A 23,649-nucleotide genomic window follows, 5' to 3' on the forward strand; every position below is an offset into this window, starting at 1 on the left:
GAAGAACACACATGATTCATGGGAAGAGATCAACATATCAATGTCAACAGGAGTTTGGAAGAAGTTGATTCTAATTCTCATGGATGACTTTGAGGAGTTCACAATTTCCATGGAGGAAGTCGCTGCTGATGTGGTGGAAGTAGCAAGAGAATCAGAATGAGAAGCAGAGCTTAAGCATGTGATGGAATTGCTACATTCTCATGATAATACTCTAAAGAATGAAGAGTCGCTTCCTATCGATAATCAAAGAAAGTGGTTTCCTGCAGTGGAATCCATGCTTGATGAAGATACTGTGAACACTGCTGAAATGACAACAAAGAATTTAGAATATTACCTAAATGTATTTGATAAAGCAATGGTAGGATTTGAGAGGACTGACTCCAGTTCCAAAATAAATATATCCTGTGAGTAAAATGCTGTCAAAAGGCACTGCTTGCTACAGAAAAATCTTTTATGAAAGAAAGATTCAGTTAATGTGGCAAAAGTTTGTTGTCTTATTTTAAGAGATTGCTGCAGTTAGCACCCTCACCCATCAGTCAACATCCATTAACATGGAGACAGAACCTTGCACTAGCAAAAAGGTTATGGCTCACTGAAGGGTCAGATAATTGCTAGCATTTTTAAGCAATAAAGTATTTTTAAATGAAGGTATGTATATTTTTTTTTAGATACAATGCTATTGTATAATTATAGATTACAGTATAGTATGAATATAACTTTTATATACACTTGGAAACCAAAATATTTGTTATGATAGCCACTTTATTGCAGTGGTCCGGAACTAAACCTGTGATATCTCCATGGTATGCCTGTATTTTTCTGTTAGGGAACAGTGTTCTTCATATTCTTATTTTAGATTTACCTTCCACTTGAGCCTTTGGTTTTCAGAGCTTGATAGACAAATTTGAGTGTTTTCTTTACGTTAAGTTCAAACCTACTTGGGAAGGTTAGTAGAATAATGTGTATAGGTTCTCCTTAAAGATGGGGAATTTGACTAGATGAAGAGGTCAGTGAGATGACCTGTAGGGCTAGAATGAAGCCTGGGCCCCTTTAAGAAGTCAGTCTAGTTTGTCTTTTTCTTTCTCACAGATACTTTATTTTTAATCCTGATACATAACTGTACAATTTAAAATACTCTCAGCTGGGCATGGTGGCTCATGCCTGTAATCCCAGCACTTTGGAGGGCTGAGGTGGGTGGATCACCTGAGGTAAGGAGTTTGAAACCAGCCTGGCCAACATGGTGAAACGCCATCTCTTAAAAAAAAAAAAAACTCTCAGAATTCCTTTGTGGTTAGGCATGGGAGTTCACACCTATAATCCCAGTGCTTTGGTAGGCCAAGGCAGGAGGATTGCTTGAGGCCAGGAGTTTGAGACCAGCCTGAGCTACATAACAAGACTGTCTTTTCAATAAATTAAAAAACAAAAATTAGCTGGGAGTGTGGTATATTCCTGTAGTCCTAGCTACTTGGGAGGCTGAGACAAGAGGATTTCTTGAGCACGGAAGTTCAAGGGTATAGTGAGCTATACCCTTGTTGTCTGTGCCTGGAGAACAGAGCGAGACCCTGTCTCAAAACAGAAAAGAAGGAATTCCTTTGGCATCCTACTTTGTATCTGATAGTTTCAGTTTTGTTCTCCTGCATGTTTATTTATTTATTTATTGCATTTTAGGCTTTGGGGTACATGTGGAAACATGCAAGATAGTTGCATAGGTACACACATGGAAGTGTGTTTTGCTGCCTTCGTCCCCTTCACCCACATTTGGCATTTCTCCCCATGCTATCCCTCCCCAGCTCCCCCCGACCACTGTCCCTCCCCTATTCCTCCCAATAGACCCCAGTGTGTAGTGCTCCCTTCCCTGTGTCCATGTGTTCTCATTGTTCATCACCCATCTATGAGTGAGAATATGCAGTATTTCATTTTCTGCTGTGTCAGTTTGCTGAGAATGATGTTCTCTAGATTAATCCATGTCCCTACAAAGGACATGAACTCATCATTTTTGATTGCTGCATAATATTCCCTGGTGTATATGTGCCACATTTCCCCAGTCCAGTCTATCATCGATGGACATTTGGGTTGGTTCCAGGTCTTTGCTATTGTAAACAGTGCTGCAATGAACATTCGTGTGCATGTATCCTTATAGTAGACTGATTTATAGTCCTTTGGATATATACCCAGTATACATAATACCAGTAATGGGATTGCTGGGTCAAATGGAATTTCTATTTCTAGGTCCTTGAGGAATCGCCACGCTGTCTTCCACAATGGTTGAACTAATTTACACTCCCACCAACAGTGTAAAAGTGTTCCTGTTTCTCCACATCCTCTCCAGCATCTGTTGTCTCCAGATTTTTTAATGATCGCCATACAAACTGGCGTGAGATGGTATCTCAGTGTGGTTTTCATTTGCATCTCTCTAATGACCAGTGATGATGAGGATTTTTTCATATGTTTATTGGCCTCATGTATGTCTTCTTTTGTAAAGTGTCTGTTCATATCCTTTGCCCACTTTTGAATGGGCTTGTTTTTTTCTTGTAAATCTGTTTGAGTTCTTTGTAAATTCTGGATATCAGCCCTTTGTCAGATAGGTAAACTGCAAAGGTTTTTTCCCATTCTGTTGGTTGCCGATCCACTCTAGTGACTGTTTCTTTTGCCGTGCAGAAGCTGTGAAGTTTGATTAGGTCCCATTTGTCTATTTTGGCTTTTGTTCTCAATGCTTTTGGTGTTTTGGTCATGAAGTCCTTGCTTACTCCTATGTCCTGAATGGTTTTGCCTAAATTTTCTTCTAGGGTTTTTATGGTGCCAGGTCTTATGTTTAAGTCTTTAATCCATCTGGAGTTAATTTTAGTATAAGGTGTCAGGAAGGGGTCCAGTTTCTGCTTTCTTCACATGGCTAGCCAGTTTTCCCAATACCATGTATTAGACATGGAATCCTTTCCCCATTGCTTGTTTTTGTCAGGTTTATCAAAGATTGTATGGTTGTAGATATGCTGTGTTGCCTCCGATGCCTCTGTTTAGTTCCACTGGTCTGTATCTCTGTTTTGGTACCAGTACCATGCTGTTTTGATTACTGTAGCCTTATAGTATAGTTTGAAGTCTGGTAGTGTGATGCCTCCCGCTGTGTTCTTTTTGCTTAGAATTGACTTGGCTATGCAGGCTCTCTTTAGGTTCCATATGAAGTTTAAGGAGGTTTTTATCCAGTTCTGTGAAGAAAGTCAATGGTAGCTTGATGGGTATAGTGTTGAGTCTGTAAATTACTTTGGGCCATGTGGCCATTTTCACGATATTGATTCTTCCTAACCATGAACATGGAATGTTTCTCCATCTGTTTGTGTTCTCTCTTATTTCGTTGAGCGGTGGTTTGTAGTTTTCCTGGATGAGGTCCCTTACGTTCCTTGTGAGTTGTATTCCTAGGTATTTTATTCTCTTTGTAGCAATTGTGAATGACAGTTCATTCTTGATTTGGCTCTCTTTAAGTCTGTGATTGGTGTAGAGGAATGCTTGTGATTTTTGCACATTGATTTTATATCCTGAGACTTTGCTGAAGTTGCTTATCAGTTTCAGGAGTTTTTGGGCTGAGACGGTGGGGTCTTCTAGATATACTATCATGTTGTCTGCAAATAGAGACAATTTGGCTTCCTCCTTTCCTATTTGAATACCCTTTATTTCTTTTTCTTGCCTGATTGCTGTGGCTAGAACTTCCAGTACTATATTGAATAGGAGTGGTGAGAGAGGGCATCCGTGTCTAGTGCCAGATTTCAAAGGGAATGCTTCCAGTTTTTGCCCATTCAGTATGATATTGGCTGTTGGTTTGTTGTAAATAGCCTTTATTATTTTGAGATACGTTCCATCAATACCGAGTTTATTGAGGGTTTTTAGCATAAAGGGCTGTTGAATTTTGTCAAAGGCCTTCTCTGCGTCAATTGAGATAATCATGTGGTTTTTGTTTTTGGTTCTGTTTATGTGGTGAATTACGTTTATAGACTTGCGTATGTTGAACCAGCCTTGCATCCCCGGGATGAATCCTACTTGATCATGATAAATAAGCTTTTTGATGTGCTGTTGCAATCGGCTTGCCAGTATTTTATTGAAGATTTTTGCGTCTACGTTCATCATGGATATTGGCCTGAAGTTTTCTTTTCTCGTTGGGTCTCTGCTGGGTTTTGGTATCAGGATGGTGTTGGTCTCATAAAATGATTTGGGAAGGATTCCCTCTTTTTGGATTATTTGGAATAGTTTCAGAAGGAATGGTACCAGCTCCTCTTTGTGTGTCTGGTAGAATTCGGCTGTGAACCCATCTGGACCTGGACTTTTTTTGTGTGGTAGGCTCTTAATTGCTGCCTTGACTTCAGACCTTGTTATTGGTCTATTCATAGTTTCGGCTTCCTCCTCGTTTAGGCTTGGAAGGACACAAGTGTCTAGGAATTTATCCATTTCTTCCAGGTTTACTAGTTTATGTGCATAGAGTTGTTTGTAATATTCTCTGATGATGGTTTGAATTTCTGTGGAATCTGTGGTGATTTCCCCTTTATCGTTTATTATTGCATCTATTTGGTTGTTCTCTCCTTTCTTTTTTATCAGTCTGGCTAGTGGTCTGTCTATTTTGTGGATCTTTTCAAAAAACCAGCTCTTGGATTTATTCATTTTTTGAAGGGTTTTCGTGTCCCTATCTCCTTCAGTTCTGCTCTGATCTTAGTTATTTCTTGTCTTCTGCTAGGTTTTGAGTTTTTTTGATCTTGCTCCTCTAGCTCTTTCAATTTTGACCATAGGGTGTGAATTTTGGATCTCTCCATTCCTCTCATGTGGGCACTTATTGCTATCTGTTTTCCTCTAGAGACTGCTTTAAATGTGTCCCAGAGATTCTGGTATGTTGTGTCTTCGTTCTCGTTGGTCTCGAAGAACTTCTTTATTTCTGCCTTCATTTCATTTTTTATCCAATCAACATTCAAGAGGCAGTTGTTCAGTTTCCATGAAGCTGTGCGGTACAGAGTTAGTTTCTGAATTCTGAGTTCTAACTTGATTGCACTGTGGTCTGAGAGACTGTTTGTTATGATTTCAGTTGTTTTGCGTTTGCTGAGGAGTGCTTTACTTCCAATTATGTGGTCAATTTTTGAGTAGGTGTGATGTGGTGCTGAGAAGAATGTATATTCTGTGGATTTGGGGTGGAGAGTTCTGTAAATTTCTATCAGGTTTTCTTGTTCCAGGTCTGAGTTCAGGCCCTGGATATCCTTGTTAATTTTCTGTCTGGTGGATCTGTCTAATATTGACAGTGGAGTGTTAAAGTCTTCCACTATTATTGTCTGGGAGTCTACATCTCTTTGTAAGTCATTAAGAACTTGCTTTATATATCTCGGTGCTCCTATATTGGGTCCATATATATTTAGGATTGTTAGCTCTTCTTGTTGTATTGATCCTTTTACCATTATGTAATGTCCTTCTTTGTCTCTTTTGATCTTTGTTGCTTTAAAGTCTATTATATCAGAGACAAGAATTGCAACTCCTGCTTTTTTTTGCTCTCCATTTGCTTGGTAAATCTTCCTCCATCCCTTTATTTTGAACCTTTGTGATCCTCGCATGTGAGATGGGTTTCCTGGATACAGCACACCGATGGGTTTTGGTTTTTTATCCAATTTGCCAGTCTGTGTCTTTTGATTGGTGCATTTAGCCCATTTACATTTTCCTCTTCGCACATTACATATTGTTATGTGTGAATTTGATCCTGCCATTTTGATGCTAGCTGGCTGTTTTGCTCATTAGTTGATGCAGATTCTTCATTTTGTTGATGCTCTTTAGCATTTGGTATATTTTTGGAGTGGCTGGTACTGGTTGTTTTTTTCTATGTGTAGTGCCTCTTTCAGGAGCTCTTGTAAAGCAGACCTGGTGGTGACAAAAATCTCTTGAGTACTTGCTTGTTCGCAAAGGATTTTATTTTTCCTTCACTTATGAAGCTCAGTTTGGCTGGATATGAAATTCTGGGTTGAAAGTTCTTTTCTTTAAGGATGTTGAATATTGGTCCTGACTCTCTTCTGGCTTGTGGGATTTCTGCTGAGAGATCTGCTGTGAGTCTGATGGGCTTCCCTTTGTGGGTGATCCGACCTTTCTCTCTGGCTGCCCTTAGCATTTTCTCCTTCATTTCAACCCTGGTGAATCTGACGATTATGTGCCTTGGGGTTGCTCTTTTTGAGGAATGTCTTTGTGGTGTTCTCTGTATTTCCTGGACTTGAATATTGGCCTGCCTTGCTAGGTTGGGGAAATTTTCCTGGATAATATCCTTAAGAGTATTTTCCAGCTTCGATTCATTCTCTTTGTCACATTCAGATATACTTATCAAACGTAGATTAGGTCTCTTTACATAGTCCCACATTTCTTGGAGACTTTGTTCATTCCTTTTTGCACTTTTTTCTCTAATCTTGGCTTCTCGTTTTATTTCATTGAGTTGATCTTCGACTTCTGATATCCTTTCTTCTGCTTGGTTAATTTGGCTCTTGAAACTTGTGCATGCTTTGCGAAGTTCTCGTGTTATGTTTTTCAGCTCCATCAATTCACTCAGGTTCTTCTCTAAGTTGTCCATTCTTGTTATCATTTCCTCAAATCTTCTTTCAAATCTGTTTTCAAGGTTCTTAGTTTTCTTGCATTGATTTAGAACATGTTCTTTTAGCTCATGGAAGTTTCTCATTACCCACCTTCTGAAGTTTGATTCTGTCATTTCATCACACTCATTCTCTGTCCAGCTTTGTTCCCTTGCTGGTGAGGAGTTTTGGTCCTTTGTAGGAGGCGAGGTATTCTGGTTTCGGGTGTTTCCTCCTTTTTGCGCTGGTTTCTTCCCATCTTTTTGGATTTATCCACCTGTCGTCTGAGTGGTTGCTGATTTTTTTCTTGGGTCTCTGAGTGGACATCCAGAATGTTGATGATGAAGTATTTCTGTTTCTTAGTTTTCCTTCTAACAGTCTGGCCCCACTGCTGTAGGACTGCTGAGGTCCACTCCAGGCCCTGCTTGCCTGGGGAACTCCTATAGCAGCTGTGGAACCGTGAGGGTTGCTACCAGATTCTTCTTTTGCTATCTTTGTCCCTGAATGATACCCGCCAAATGTCAGTCTGATTAGTCCTTTGTGAGGTGACTCTTTGGATATACAGGGGTTAGGGAGCTGCTTGAGGAGACAGTCTGTACTTTATAGGAGCTTAGTGCTGAGCTATGAGCTTCGTTGTTCATTCAGGGCTGCTAGGCAGGTACGTTTAAGTCTGCTGCAGCAGAACACATAATGCCCCTATTTTTTTTTTCCTCAGGTGCTCTGTCCCGGGAGTTAGGGCTTTATTTATGAGTATCCATTGCACTTTCCTGCCCAGTGAGGAGGCAGTCTAGTGACTGCCTGCCTGTAGTGGCTATGATGAGCTGCCATGGGCTCCACCCTGCTGCTATGGGCTCTGCCCTGCTGCAGTGTGTAATTCCCTACAATTCTGTTTATATGGGTGTGGTTAGAACTGCAGTGGCGGTGGTGGCCCGCCTTTGTAGTGGTGGACTCTCTCTGTCATGGCGGGTTGCCTCGGAAACGGCAGGCTGCGTCAGCAATGGCAGAGTTCCTACGTAGGGGTCGCATGCCTTCGTAGTGGCGGACGCTTTTCCGCCACTGAGCTGCACTCTCCTGGGTTCAGCTGTGCTTGCCGTGAAACTCTCAACCCTGAGCGTTTCCAATTGCTGTTTTTTTTGTTTTGTTGGGGGTGGGACCTGCCGAGCCTGATCACCTGGCTCCCTGCCTCAGAGCCCTTTGTTTTTTTTTTTAAGTTGAACGGTTGACTCTATTCTACGTTCCAGTCGCCTGCTGCAAGGGTGCCGGGATCTGCGTGATTTCCTGTGCAGCAACCCAGTGCACCGGCTCAAACCACGTTGCCCGGGAATCTCCTGGCCTGGCTTTTTGTTTAAGTCCCGTTTAATCAGATGAATGTGCTAATCTGCCTTCTGAAATCTCCAATTACCGGTTTAACAGGGCAACCAAACCAGTGCATTATGTACGGAGTGTCACTGCTCTGCAGCCTCGGCCTAAACTGCTGCACTGGCGGCCCGTGGGGCTCTTACACCTGGGAATCTCCTGGTCTGTGGGCTATAAAGATCCGTATCGAAATGCGGCGTCCAGTCACCCTCTGCGGATTCACTGGGAGCTGCAATCCTGAGTTGGTCCTACAGCTCCATCTTCCCTTAACTGACTCCGCATGTTTAGTTTTTAGCACTTTTATTGTGATGTTTTATGTATTTTAGTTTTTATGATTATAGGTAAAAGTAACCAGTTATCCTCATATGGTTGTTGTTTGTTTGTTTTATTTTTTGAGACAGAGTTTCAGTCTGTTGCCCAAGCTGTAGTGCAGTGGTGTTTTCTTGGCTCACTGCAACCTGCACCTCCTGGGTTCAAGTGATTCTCCTACCTCAGGCTTCAGAGTAGCTGGGATTACAGGCATGTACCACCATGCCTGGCTAATTTTTGTATTTTTAGTAGAGATGGGGTTTCACCATGTTGGCCAGGCTAGCCTCAAACTCCTAACCTCAAGTGATTTGACTGCTTTGGCCTCCCAAAGTGCTGGGATTATAGGTATGAGCCACCACATGTGACCAGTTTTCATATAGTTATAATTACTATTTGTTTGACTGATATTATATATTAGGACATATGTCTTTAGATTGAATAATTTTAAAAATGAGCTTCTCTATTTTCATGTTTTGCAAGTATAAAACCTCTCATTTAAAGGCATTTTTCTAAGAGTCTTTGCCTAATGTTTGGTTAAGTAAGTTTATTTATTATTTATGTAAATAATGTATTTTCTGTGTATATTGAAAAATTTGTGAACATGTTTTGAATTTAAGCATTGTGATGTTAAATGTAGTTATTTTTTGGTGACATAATCAACTCCTTCAATTTTTTTTCCCAGGAGGATAGCAAACAAGCTCAATTCTTAGCCTTGGCAGTAGTATACTTTATCTCTGTTCTTATGGTCTCCAAGTACAGAGACATTTTGGAACCCCAAAATGAAAGGCATAGCCAGTCACTTACAGAAACTGGCAGTGAAAATGGGAACGTATCACTTTCTGGTAAGTTTGTGTTTTCTATTCCTTTGTACCAAAGTTCAAATAAATGTTACTTACTTTTGATGGTTAAAATACTGATACTGGAATTTAAATTTATGTATATATTAAGTGAGAGCATACATATATTTTTATTAACTAAATGTTTTAGCTTGAATATAATTAATTACAATTGGGATTTTTTTTGTTCTTTAAATGAACCATCTAATTAAAGATAAGTCAGAAAATGGTATCTTTTACAAATAAAGAGTCGAAAAATTTTATTGACTTCATTTGGTGTGAAGAATCACTAACTCATCTTCTCTTATGAGAGACAGACTTGTTAACAAGTAACTGTAATAGTTGGAGTTTTGAAAGTAGTTGCCAATTATAGAAGTATGGTTAGGTAAGTAACTGTTACAGTTATAGAAGTACCTGCCACCCAAAGGAGGCAATTTATTATTCACTCAATATTCATTCAATATTCACTGAGTGCTTGGGTATATATTCATGACCAAAACAAAAAATTTCTGTCCTTATGGAGCTTATATTCTAATGGGAGGAGATAGAAAATATGTATATGTTATAGGTAAATTGTATAGTATTTTAGAAGGTGGTAAAAGTGCTGAAAAAAAAAAAGAATAAACAGGGTAAAAATATCAGGAATGACTAGCAGTTATTGGGTATGGATTTTTCTCTGAGGGAAATGAGAACTCACTGGAGGATTTTGAGTACAGGAGTTACAATGTATGTTTTTAAAAGTAACTCTGGGCGGGGCATGGTGGCTTACACCTGTAATCCCGGCACTTTGGGAAGCCAAGGTGGCCGGATCACTTGAGGTGAGAAGTTGGAGACCAGCTTGGACAACATGGTAAAACCCCATCTTTACTAAAAATACAAAAATTAGCTGGGTGTGGTGGTGTGTGCCTCTAATCCCAGCTACTTAGGAGTCTGAGGCAGGAGAATTGCTTGAACCCGGAGGCAGAGGTTGTAGTGAGCAGAAATTGTGCCACTGTACTCCAGCCTGGGTGACAGATTAGACTCTGTTTCCCCCCAAGAAAGTAACTCTGTAGCCTGTGTTGCAGATATACCATTGAGAGCAAGAAAATCAGTGTTTTTGGCTGGGTATTGCTGTTTAACAGCTTACCCTGCAGCTTCGTGGTCCTAAGGCCATAATCATTTTAATCTTTCTTTCATGATTCCTTGAGTTAGATATGGATATGGTATAGTGGGCATGGTTTATTCCTGTTTCAGATGATGTTTGCTGGGTCTGGAAAATCTGAGATGACTTTTCTAATAGTGGATATATATTGACTCTGGGATGGCTCCAAGAGCTGGGAGTGACTGACTGTAACAGCTGAGTTGGGGTTATATATCCACAGCCTTGACCCTTGTTCTCAACTGCTGGTTTCCTTCACTAGTTTGGAGAGCATCTCTGTCTCCATGTGGTCTCTCTACATGTTCTTTCCAGCAAGGTAGATCAGAAATAAGCCACACTTCTTAAAGAGCTGTTCAGAGATTCTGGGAATGCAAGGGCTGCCAGACTTTTTTTTTTAGATGGAGTCTTGCTCTGTCACCAGGCTGGAGTGTAGTGGCGCAGTTTGGGCTCACTGCAACCTCTACCTTCCGGGTTCAAGTGATTCTTTTGCCTCAGCCTCCCAAGTAGCTGGGATTATGTGCCACCACACCCAGCTAATTTTTATATTTTTAGCAGAGACAGGGTTTTACCATGTTGGCCAGGATGTTCTTGATCTCCTGACCTCGTGATCTGTATGCCTCGGCCTCCCAAAATACTGGGTTATAGACGTGAGCCACCATGCCCAGCCTGTTCTTTAAAATGTGGGCGCACTGCTGCTGCTTTTGCCATATTCTCTTGGTTATTGTCAGTCAATCCTAGCCCAGATTCAAGGGTTTATCAAGGGATGAATACCAGGAGACATGGGGTAGTAGTGTTGGGGTTCAGGGGTTCATGGGAGCCCTCAGTTCCTCTGAGAGGACCTTTCTCCAAGGTTCTTGGTCTCTTACTCTCTCAGGAACGAGAGAGGGGACCATAGTAGGTGCTTGTAAAGTAAAATACTGGACCCCAAACAGAGTTTGCAGAAAGTGATTTTATTTAGGCAGAGAAAGAGAAAAAGGAGAAGAGAGAAAACTTCCATGAAGAGTGTGGAAGGGGACTCCAGAGGGGAAATCTGGCCGGGTGTAGGGACAATGACTTTTAGCCTGGGAGGAATTCCCTTCTTCTCCAAGCCTCCCCATCCTGGCCAATGAAAAGAGTTCCTTTAAACTTCTGCTGGAATGATTGACTTTTGGCCCTTTTCCTGCGCCAGCAAAAATTAAAACAGATACCGTTAAATCTCCCGGATGGAGAGAGATGGGGGGGGCATGGCGCTGAGAAGTTGTTGCCCTTAAACCTATGCCTCCTTGTGGACCCTGAAAAGAGAACACATTCCTTCAATAGGATTATTAAAACAACCTTCTTCCACAACCAGTTAGGAAGATATTGCAGTAATCAGTAATCCAGGCAAATGGTTATGATAGGATGGAAAAGGTCGGTAACTGTAAAGTTGATGAGAGGCAGTCAGTTTGTGGATATGTTTTAGTGGTAGAAAAAACAGGATTTTAAAATATCAGGTGTATGTTTTATGAGCAAAAAAAGGTCAGAAATTATTACAAGGTATAGTGGAATAGATTAAAGGTGAAAGATTTTCAGAGAAAGATAAGAAATTCAGTTTTCAATATGCTGAGTTTGAGATGTTTTTAGATATATAGGAGAAGGTATAGGGTAGCAGTTATATTTAATAGTTTCACTTTTTTGTCTGGGGGAATATAGTGGTATTTAAAACTTGGGGAATATAGTGGTATTTAAAACTTGGAGAATGAATAAGATCACCAAGGGACTAAATGTAGATACAAAACATAAGAGGAACAAGGACCGAACCCTGTGTCCCTTCAACTTAAGAAATCAAGGAGAAAAAGAGGTGAAGGATGTTAAGAAGGAACAATCAGTGAGATAGTACAAGGAAAATAAAAAGAGCATGGTGTCCTGCAAGCCAAGGAAAGAAAGCATTGTCTAGTTGGAGGGAATAATCAGCTGTTGCTGTTATGTGAATTTCTATTAGAACTGAAAACTGACCATTGGATTTTTTAGCAAGATGCAGATTTTTTGGTGATCTTGATAAGAGCATTTTTGCTAGAATGGGTTGAAACCCTGATTAAAGGCAGTGAGAATTAAACAGAGAGAAAAGGAGGTGTTCCTATTTAAACTGGATTTTAAGGATCATTGAATTATTTATGCATATAGAAGGGGTAACAAGTTTTCCAGCTGCAGTAACCATGTTTGATGTAGGGCTTTTTATTTTATCTTAAAGATTGTGGACTTGGGCCGGGTGTGGTGGTGCATGTCTGTAATTCCAGCACTTTGGGAGGCTGAGATGGGTAGATTGCTTGAGCTTAGGCGTTTGAGACCAGCCTGGGCAATATAGTGAAACCTCATCTCCACAAAAAAAATAGAAAAATTAGCCAGATGTGGTGGTGCATACCTGTAGTCCCAGTTACTTGAGAGACTTAGTTGGGAAGATTGCTTGAGCCCAGGATGTCAAGGCTGCAGTGAGCCTAGATCGCATCACTGCACAACAGACTGAGACACACCCCCCACCGCCCCCACTCTTTCACACACACACACACACACACACACACACACACAAAAAGATTGTATACTTTTTTTTTATAGTCCAATGACTTAACCTTGTGTTGCTATCCATAAGTTTAGATAATTTTTGTAAGTATTTTATTTTTTATTATACCATCCATCTTGATAATAGGTACATCTACTCAGTACATTTTATAGAATATATAATGAGTTTTTGCTTTTTTAGAACATGATGTAATTCATAATTCAAAACAGTAAATAGCTATTAGGACTCAATATACCTTTTAAAAATTAGTTCTAAATTTTTGTTTATTTCTTCTATTTCTGGATATGGTATAGAAATTGCGTCAGCAGCATTCAGCACTTTAACTACAGCCTCAGTGGAAGAATCTGAAAGCACATCATCTGCTCGAAGGAGGGACTCAGGCATTGGGGAAGAAACAGCCACTGGTTTAGGAAGCCATGTGGAATTAACTCCTCACACAGCACCTCCTGGTGTCAGTGCAGGCCCAGATGCAATCAGTGAGGTACTATCTACTCTCTCTTTAGAAGTCAGTAAGTCTCCGGAAACCAAAAATGATAGAGGAAATGAGTTGGACACTAAGGCTACGCCATCAGTTTCGGTTTCAAAAAATGTCAATGTGAAAGACATTCTCCGAAGCTTGGTTAACATACCACCAGATGGAGTCACAGTGGATCCTGCCCTTCTGCCACCAGCCTGTCTTGGAGCCCTTGGTGATCTGTCTGTGGAACAAACTGTGCAGTTTAGATCATTTGACAGGTACTGAAAATAGTTTTTCATTTTGGTATGTTTCTACATTTTGGTATGTTATGAATAACATGGGGGTTAGGGATGCTGACCTCCTGTGTAGTCAAGAATATACGTAAAACTTTTCACTCCCCCAGAACTTAGCTACCAATAGCTTATGTTTATCAGAAACTTTACTGATAACATGAACAGTTGATTCACACATATTTTGATTGTTATATATATATTATATGCTATACTCTTACAGTAAAGTAAGCTAGGAAAAAGAACATGTTATTAACAGAATCATAAGGAAGGCCAGGTATGGTGGCTTATGCCTTTAATCCCAGCACTTTGGGAGGCTGAGGTGGGTGGATCACCTGAGGTCAAGAGTTCGAGACCAGCCTGACCAACATGGTGAAACCCTGTCTCTACTACAAATATAAAAATTCTCTGGGCATGCTGGTGTGTGCCTGTAATCCCAGCTACTCAGGAGGCTGAGATAGGAGAATTGCTTAAACTCAGGAGGGGTGGAGGTTGCCATGACCAAGATTGCACCATTGCATGCCAGCCTGGGCAACATGAGCTAAACTCTGTCTTAAAAAAAAAAAAAGAAAAGAGACAAACAAAAAAGAAAAGAAAAGAAAAATTATAAGAAAGAAAAAAGTACATTACTGTTTATCAGTGGAAGTAAATCATCATAAAGATCTTCATCTTTCTTGTCTTCATGTTGAGTATCCTGAGGGGGAGGAGGAAGAAAAGAGGTTGATCCAGGTGTCTCAGGGGCAGTTGAGGTAGCAGAGGTGGAGAAACTGAAAGGGGAAGCAGGAGAGAGGCAGACACACTTGGTGTACACTTAATAGAAATGCATTGTAATTTCTTTCTGATCTTTTTGCTTATTTGTCTAAAAACATTTCTATATGATACCAACCCTTCTTTCACCATTTGCTTTAGTTTCAGTGCCTGTATCATAGAAGAGTCTATGTCATAAAAGAAGTTAAAAGCAGTCTTTAATCATGAGAACCCTTCTGCCAGATTGTCTAATGTCAGTTCATTTTCTGGTACTGCTTCTTCTATATCTTCCTTATCATCTAATACTGGTTTAGATGTTCTTGTCTTCATCAAGTTGTTTTCCCTGTTGATCCCTCTGTTAGTTCTTGTGGTATCTGTTAGTTCTTAAATTTCTCCAAGATTTGTATCTTGAAACCCTTCACCCCTTACCTTTTTGTCATATCCATAATCTCTCATGATTTTCTTGATTAGTTCTGTCATAAATCCTGTGAAGTCATGCACAACACCTAGGCAGTCTTCTCTAGGAGGAATTTATTATTTCAAACTTGATGGTTTCCACAACTTTTTCTTTTTCTTTTCTTTTCTTTCTTTCTTTTTTTTTTTTTTTTTGAGACAGAGTTTCGCTCTTGTTACCCAGGCTGGAGTGCAATGGTGCGATCTCGGCTCACCACAACCTCCGCCTCCTGGGTTCAGGCAATTCTCCTGCCTCAGCTTCCTGAGGAGCTGGGATTACAGGCACGCGCCACCATGACCAGCTAATTTTTTGTATTTTTAGTAGAGACAGGGTTTCACCATGTTGACCAGGATGGTCTCGATCTCTTGACCTCGTGATCCACCCGCCTCGGCCTCCCAAAGTGCTGGGATTACAGGCTTGAGCCACCGCGCCCGGCCGGTTCCACAGCTTTTTCTATAATAATTATCTTCAGTGGTGTAATCCTTCCAGACATTCATGATGTTCTGTTGGGTTCTATTCCATAGTGTTGACAGTTGTTTCCTAAGAATACCATGTATAATGAACCATAAAAGTCTTTGTGATCTCCTGTTCTAGATGCTGAATTAAAGAAGTTGTGTTTGAGGGCAGTTAATCTACTTCAACACCCTCAGTGTTGAACCCATGGAGTTCTGGGTGGTCATGGGCATTATCTAATAGCAAAAGAACTTTAAAAGTTAATCTCTTACTGATAAGGTACTTTCTGGCTTTAGAGAGGAAGTATCAATGGAACCAATCCAGAAAAAGGGTTCTTGTTGTCCAAGCCTTCTTGTATAACCAACAGAATTGCAGCTGGTGTTTGTGTTTTCCTTTCAAGGCTCAGGGGTTAGCAGCTTAGTATTAATGGATAAGAGCAATCCTGATTATAAACCCAGCTGCATTTGCACAAAACAATAGAGTTAGCCTATCTCTTACTGCTGTAAATCCTAGCGCTCACTTCTCTTCCTTGCTAATAAATGTGCTTTGTGGCTTCCTTGCCACGCTCCCCACCCAGGTTACTTTTGTTTGCGTTACAAACCTGATCAGGCTGATCCTTTCTCCTAAACGATTTTCTTAATGATGTCTAGGAACTCATCTGCTGCCTCTTGGTTGGCAGAAGCTGCTTCTCCTGTTATCTTGACATTTTTTTTTTTAAAGCCAAACCTCTTTCTCAAACTATCAAATCATCCTTTGCTGGCATTAAATTTAGCTTTAGATCCTTCTTTACTTTAAGTTGACATATAATGACTTTAGTTTTTCTTGAATCATGTCAGAGTCTATAAGTATGCCTTTCTTTTAGCAATCCTGCATCCACATAAAAGCTGCATTTTTAGTGCGAGATAAAGATATTTCACAAAAAGTGTAAGTTTTGTTGGTTTTTCTTTTTCTGCCTCCTGGTGTCACTGTAGTGACAACTTCGCCCATTTCCTTTTCTTTTGTTACAGTGGTCCTTATGCTGAATTAATTTCTTTGGAAATGGTGGGCAACCATAGCTGCAGACCTCAATCTACAGTACATATCAAGCAGTTCAACTTTTTCTTATAATGTCATGACTCTTCACTGCTGCTTGGGAGCATGTCCAGAATTGCTAGTGGCACTTTGTGTGGGAACCATTATGTTATTAAAGGTTTATAGTATTGCACAAAACATGATGAAAAATGTGTGAGAGCTGGGAGAGATCACTTTTACTGTGATATACAGTTTACTAGAGAGATGAACTTCCCAGCACATTGGGATGCCAAGGCGGGTGGATCATCTGAGGTCAGGTGTTTGAGACCAGTCTGGCCAACATAGTGAAACCCTGTCTCTACTAAAAATGGAAAAAAATTATTTGTGTGTGGTGGCGGGTGCCTATAATCTTAGATACCTGGGAGGCTGAGGCACAAGAATTGCTTGAACCCAGGAGGTGTAGGTTATAGTGACCCAGGACTGCGCCATTGCACTCCAGCCTGGTGGGCAACAAGAACAGAACTCTATCCCTGCAAAAAAAAAAAAAAAAAAAGAGAGAGAGAGAGATGGATTGCACGCTCTGAGACGATTAGCATCACATAGTCTTTTAAGCAATGCTCACAACACTGGAGCTCAATATAATTGTGGCAGGAAGTAGCTATGACATTTTTACAGTACTACAGTATGGATTAATGTTACTTTTAATACAGTTATGTTTTAATAATAAAATTTGCATTTATTTGCATTTCTCTTAATTGCAGATGGTACCATGTACTATAATTGTGTGTGTAAATTTTGATGTATTTTAACTTATTTTTGTATCCTCTGAGATTTTTCATTTTATTAAATTTTGTTTTGTCTTGGTGCAGTGGCTCCCACCTGCAATTCCAGCATTTTATGGGGCTGAGGTGGGAGGATTGCTTGAGCCCAGGAATTTGAGACCAGCCTTGGCAACATGGTGAGATTTTTTTTTTTTTTGAGATGGTGTCTCTTTCTGTTGCCCAGGCTGGAGTGCAGTGGTGCGATCTCAGCTCAGTGAGACTTCTGCCTCCTCAGTTCAAACAATTCTTCTGCCTCAGCCTCCTGAGTAGCTGGGATTTCAGGCGCAAGTCCCCATGTCTGGCTAATTTTTGTATTTTTAGTAGAAACGGGGTTTCACCATGTTGGCCAGGCTGGTTTTGATCTTCTGACCTTGTGACCCACCCACCTCGGCCTCCCAAAGTGCTGGGATTATAGGTGTGAGCCACATTACCTGGTCGAGATTTTAAAATAAAAAAATTAGTTGGGCGTGGTGGTGTGTGCCTGTAGTCTCAGCTACTCAGGAGGCTGAGGCAGGAGTTTGACACTACAGTGAGCTGTGTTCATACCACACTGTACTCCAGCCTGGATAGAGCAAGAACCTGTCTCAAAAATTTTTTTTTAAATTGATACATAATGAGTAGGATTTATTCTGGGGGTGCAAGAATGGCTGAACATATACAAATTTATCATTGTGATACATATCAACAGGATGGAGGATAGAAATCATATAATCATTTCAATTGCTTTTGAAAAGCATTTGATAAAATTCACTATTCCTTCATGATAAAAACCCTCAAGAAACTGCATATAGAGGGAACATACCTCAACACAATAGAAGCTGTAAACAACAGATCCACAGCTAGTATCATATGGAACAGAGAAAAACTTAAAGCCTTTTCTCTAACATTTGGAATGAGACAAGGATGCCTACTTTCACTACTTTTATTCAACATAGTACTGGAGGTCCTAGGTAAAGCAATCAATAAGAGAAATAAATGGCATTTAAATTGGAAAGAAAGCAGTCAGTTGTTTGTAGCTGATACGATCTTACGTTCAGAAAAACCTAAAGAGTACATAAAAACTATTATAAATGATAAATTCAGTACAGTTGCATGATTAAAAATTAGCATACAAAATCAGTATAATTTCTATATGCTAACAGTGAACAATCTGAAAAATTTAAAAAAGTAATCCAATTTACAATAGCTACAAGTAAAATAAAATACCTAGGAATAAACAACCAAAGAAGTGAATTATTTCTTAATGACAACTATAAAACATTAATGCAAAAAACTAAAAAGGATTCCCAAGATGAAAGGTATTTCATATTTGTGGATTGGAATAATTAATAATGTCAAAATGTTGATACTACCCAAAGCAATGTACAGATTCAGTGCCATCCCTCTCAAAATACCAATGACATTCTTCACAGAAATAGAAAAAATATTCCTAAAAACTATATGGAAACCACAGAGACCCAGAATAGCCAAAGCCATCTTGTGCAAAGAGAGCAGGACTTCAAATTATACTATAAAACTGTAATAACCAAAACAGCATGATACTATCATGAAAACAGATACATAGATCTATGGTACAGAATAGAGAACTCAGAAATAAATCCACACATCTACAAGTGAACTCATTTTTGACAAAGGTGCCAAGAATATGCAATGGGGAAAGGACAGTCTTCTCGGTCTGAGTAAATTATATATCCATATGCAGAAGAATGAACACCTTTATCTCTTCTTTATACAACAATCAGTTCAAAATGGACTAAAGACTTAAATATATGACCTGAAACTATGAAACTACTGAAAGAAATCATTGGAGAAACTCTCCAGGACATTATTCTGGGCAAATTTTTTGACTAATGTCCCCAAAGCACAGGCAGCCAAAGCAGACGGACAGATGAGATCACATCAAACTACAGAACCTCTGCATAACAGAGAAAACAATCAACAAATTGAAGAGACAACCCACAGACTGGGGTTTATATAATAACCTTATATATTCTGGTTATTGAATCTCTTGCCAGTCAGCTATCCAACTGACAAAGGATTTAATAACGGGAATATATAAGGGACTCAACCAACTCTGTAGGAAGAAATGTAATAATAATAATTTTAAAATATTACTAAATTTTAAAATTAAGTTAATTTGGTTAAAGAACAAATGTCAGACCATTATATGATAAGGTGCTCAACATCATTGATCAGAGAAATGCAAATCAAAACAATGAGATATCTCACTCCAGTTAAAATCACTTGTATCCAAAAGATAAGCAGTAACAAATGTTGGCAAGGATGTGGAGATAATGGAACCTTCATATACTGTTGTGGGAAGGTAGGTTACTACAGCCACTAAGGGGAACAGTTTGGAGGTTCCTGAGACAACTAAAAATAGAACTAGTATGTGTTTCAGCAATTCCACTGCTAGGCCTATACCCCAAAGCAAGGAAATGCATTTATGGAAGTGATGTCTGCACTCCCGTTTTTATTGCAGCACTTTTCAAAATAGGCACAATTTGGAAGCAGTGTGTCTACCAAGAGATGAATGGATAAAGAAAATGTAGTATATATACAGACTAGAATATTATTCAGTCATAAAAAGTAGTGAGTTCTTGTCATTTGGAACAACATGAATGGAACTAGAGAACATCATTGTGTTAAGTGAAATAAGCCAGGCACAGAAAGACAAACTTCACATATTCTCATTCATTTTTGGAAGCTAAAAATTACAGCAGTTGAACTAATGGAAATAGAGGGTAGAATGGGTATTGTAAGGCTAGAAAGGGTACTGTAGAGTAGGAGGGAAGTCAACAAGGTTAATGGGTGCAAAAATATAGTTAGATAGAATCCATATCTTTTTTGGGGGGGCAGGGCATCATTTTGCTTTTGTTTCCCAGTCTGGAGTGCAATGGCACTGTGTCTCAGCTCACTGCAACCTCCACCTCCTGGGTTCAAGCACTTCTCCTCCCTCAGCCTCCCGAGTAGCTGGGACTACAGGTGCATGCCAATATGCCCGGCAAATTTTTTGTATTTTTAATAGAGATGAGGTTTTACTGTGTTAGCCAAGATGATCTTGATCTTCTGACCTTGTGATCCTGACCTCTGCCTCCCAAAGTGCTGGGATTACAGGATGAACCACTGCACCTGGTGGAATATGTATTTTTTTTTTTGCAGAACAGGGTGATTACAGTCAGCAATAACTTATTGTTCATTTAAGAAATAACTAAAAGTATAATTGGAATGTTTGTAGCACAAAGAAATGATAAGTGCTTGAGGTGATGGATATCCCATTTACTCTGATATGATTATAATTGCATGCCTGTATCAAAATATTAAATGCACTCCATAAATATATACACCTACTTTGTACCTATGACATTAAAAAGAAATAATAGTGATATTATTTCCCTCAGTTAAATGAGCAGAGATTTTTTTTAAAATCACAGCTGGTATTTATGAGGATATGAAGAAACTTTTTTTTTGCTGTTGTTGAGAGTGCATATTGCTACAGTTTATTGGAGGTAAATTGGCATGTTAATTAAAAATCAAAATATGTAAACTTAATTCCACTCTGGAAGTTCATACAGAAGTAATAACCAAGTATAAAATATTTTCTGCAGGTTGAATTTTATTAATTTAATACCTATTGACCTTTTACTCTATGAAGTTCTACCCTAAATGCACTTAGAATGGATAGATAACTATCTTTATTCCTACTTTAAAACTTTAGAAACTCAGACATAGGTAAGTTAAGTAATAGCTTATGGCCTTATTGCTGTTAAATGGTGTCACTAAAAGACCTGTCTCTTTTGAATGATTTACTTTGCTGCATTTCATAGCAAGATTGTTTTATAAAAGTGGAAAGTTGGTTTTTATAGCTGCCAATCTATAAATGATTGGATACATGTATTATTTTTTAAACACATAATAAATACTATGGGCCGGGCGTGGTGGCTCATGCCTGTAATCCCAGCACTTTGGGAGGCCGAGGCAGGTGGATCACAAGGTCAAGAGATCGAGACCATCTTGGTCAACATGGTGAAACCCCGTCTCTACTAAAAATACAAAAACTAGCTGGGCATGGTGGCGCATTCCTGTAATCCCAGCTCCTCAGGAGGCTGAGGCAGGAGAATTGCCTGAACCCAGGAGGTGGAGGTTGCGGTGAGCCAAGGTCATGTCATTGTACTCCAGCCTGGGTAATGAGAGCAAAACTCCGTCTCAATCAATACATACATACATACATATATACAGACATACATACATACATACTATGGAGTCATTTAAAGAGTAAAAGAACACTGCAAAATATTATTGAAGGTATATATTTTTAAATGGAAAAAAGCAGTGTCTGGTATAATTTGGAATATGCGATTATCTTTTTTTTTTTTTTTTTGAGACAGGGTCTCACTTTGTCGCCCAGGCTGAAGTGCAGTGGTGTGATATTGGCTCACTGCAACCTCCGCCTCCCAAGTTTAAGCAATTCTCGTGCCTCAGCCTCCAGAATAGCTGGGATTACAGGTGTGTGCCACCATGCTCAGCTAGTTTTCGTATTTTTAGTAGAAATGGGGTTTCGCCATGTTGGCCACATTAGCCTCAAACTCCTGGCCCCAAGTAATCCAAAGTGTTTGGATTACAGGCATGAGCCACTGCACCCAGCCTCAATTTTTATTTATTTATTTATTTTATTTTTGAGACAGTGTCTTCGTCTGCCACCCAGGCTGGAGTGCAGTGACAATCATAGCTCATGGCAGCCTGGAACTCCTGGGATCAAGGGATCATCCTTCCTCAGACTCCTGAGTAGCTGGGACCACCATGTCCAGCTATTTAAAAAATTTTTTTTGTAGAGATGAGGTCTTGCTGTGTTGCCTAGGCTGGTCTTGAACTTCTGGCCTCAAGTGATCCTGCTGCATTGTACTCCCAAAGTGTTGAGATTCCAGGCATGAGCCACTGTGTCCTGTCTATTCTCAATTTTTATAATTTATTTAAATTTGTTAGTGTTAGATTGAGTACTCAAAAATATTTAAGTGAGGCTAAACCTTTAAATTTAATATGTTATTAATATAGTTGCATTGTTTATTAATGATAAAAATTTTATATATTTTAGCATTTATTTCTTTTTTAAATAGCATAGAAATTAAATTTGTGCCTTATCGATGTCTTCAAGTGAATGGATCAAGAACATATTTAGGAAATCATGCTTAGGTAGTACATTTTAAGGGGTTTATTGAAATAGCAGCAGATAATTTTGATGGTAGCATTTTCTAGGATGTTCTGTGGAATTTAACGTGTCTGGTACGCATTTAACAGTCTCTTATGGCAAGGAAACTGCTCTATTTTTTACCCCCCGTTTTTTTTCTTAGCTAGAGACACCTTTTGAAAAACCTTCATGCTGCCATGGGCTAGTGGAATATCTTTGGGAATTTCAAAGCATCCCTCTGATCATGTATTTATCTCAGGAATGCTATGTCAGAAATCACAACTCTCCTCATATCTTAAGAATTATCAACTTCCAAGGAATAGCTGGGAAGTTTAGAGTAACAGCTACATGAATAAAACCTTGCTGAAAGGCTGCCAGGTTGTGGGCCTTTGTGAATGCAAAGGTGTTTGTGTTCATTCCCATGCCAAAATTCTTGCTCTTATCTAATTTGAAGATCCTCTCTGATGATTAGTGAATACCAGGGATTTATCTTGATAAAGTTCAAGGACTGGTCTGGTTTTTCAACTGAATCCTTAGGGACTAAAGTGGTAGGCTGAAATGCTCTTTTTTCCTTTAGTGAACTATTTGCATGTTAAATAAAATAGCATTTTTGTGAGGGATTGTGATATTTGAAACTGATAAATATGGAAATGGAACTTCTCAGCTTTATTGATCTGAAAGGCATTGTTGCTATTTGCCTATTGTCAATAAAGGAACTTTGAAAGGAGTACTTCTTGTTCAGGGGAAAACAAAAAACAAAAAAACAAACCCAGCAACAGTATTTTCATTTGTTCTGTGTGAGACTTTAGGAAAATTACTTCTTTCTCATTTGTAAAATTAGCATAATAACATGTATTGCTAACCTCAAGGGTTGTCATAAATGTGATAATTTGTGTACTATCTTAAGCATGTTGCCCCACATATTAAGTATTCATAATGAGTTCATAAGGAAAAAAAAATAAGAGCAATTTTTATCTCTTTAATATTTGGTTTATAATTTACAATCTGGGAAACAAGCTTGCATAATTGTCTATCATTCAGATTCCTTATGCTAAAAAGTTTGAGCATTTTCTGCTAAAATTGATGTAGATACAAAAAATTCAAATAATTGTTCTTAAACATTAAAAAAGATTTTAATTTGTTTCTTAAAAAGAAACTTAAGCTGTAGCCTGAGAAAGCTGGCAGAAATATCCCTAGCACATTGCCTGTCATGTAAGCTCTCAGTTTTGTCAAATGAGTACTGCATTTTCTCTGTGTTTTCCAAAGCATTGTATAAAAAGATAGTATGAAATGCTTAGCTTTTGCATGATCATTCTTAACTAGTGGTAAGTTTAAAGTCCTAGATTATTTTTGTAAACTGTAGAACATGTTTATTAATTTAGATTTATACTTATGTTTAACAAGATAAACACGATAAGCTAAAGATCTCTGTTGAAGATTTTAGTCTTTTATGCTGAAACTTTATAATAATAATGACAATCATTGGTAAA

The 23,649-nt window shown here is 39.0% G+C and overlaps 1 protein-coding gene across 6 annotated transcripts in view; it reads left to right on the forward strand.

The window, feature by feature from the left end:
• LRBA (LPS responsive beige-like anchor protein) overlaps positions 1-23,649 on the forward strand; it is a 772,728-nt gene that overhangs the window by 180,308 nt on the left and 568,771 nt on the right. For all 6 annotated transcript variants that reach the window (XM_017970205.4, XM_035294467.3, XM_008992610.5 and 3 more), the window contains 2 exons: positions 8,914-9,073; positions 13,035-13,476. In XM_017970205.4, coding sequence (XP_017825694.2) covers positions 8,914-9,073; positions 13,035-13,476 — 602 coding nt within the window. The remainder of the gene's footprint in view (positions 1-8,913; positions 9,074-13,034; positions 13,477-23,649) is intronic.

Source organism: Callithrix jacchus, chromosome 3 (assembly GCF_049354715.1).
Source record: "Callithrix jacchus isolate 240 chromosome 3, calJac240_pri, whole genome shotgun sequence".
NCBI classification, from domain to species: domain Eukaryota; kingdom Metazoa; phylum Chordata; class Mammalia; order Primates; family Cebidae; genus Callithrix; species Callithrix jacchus.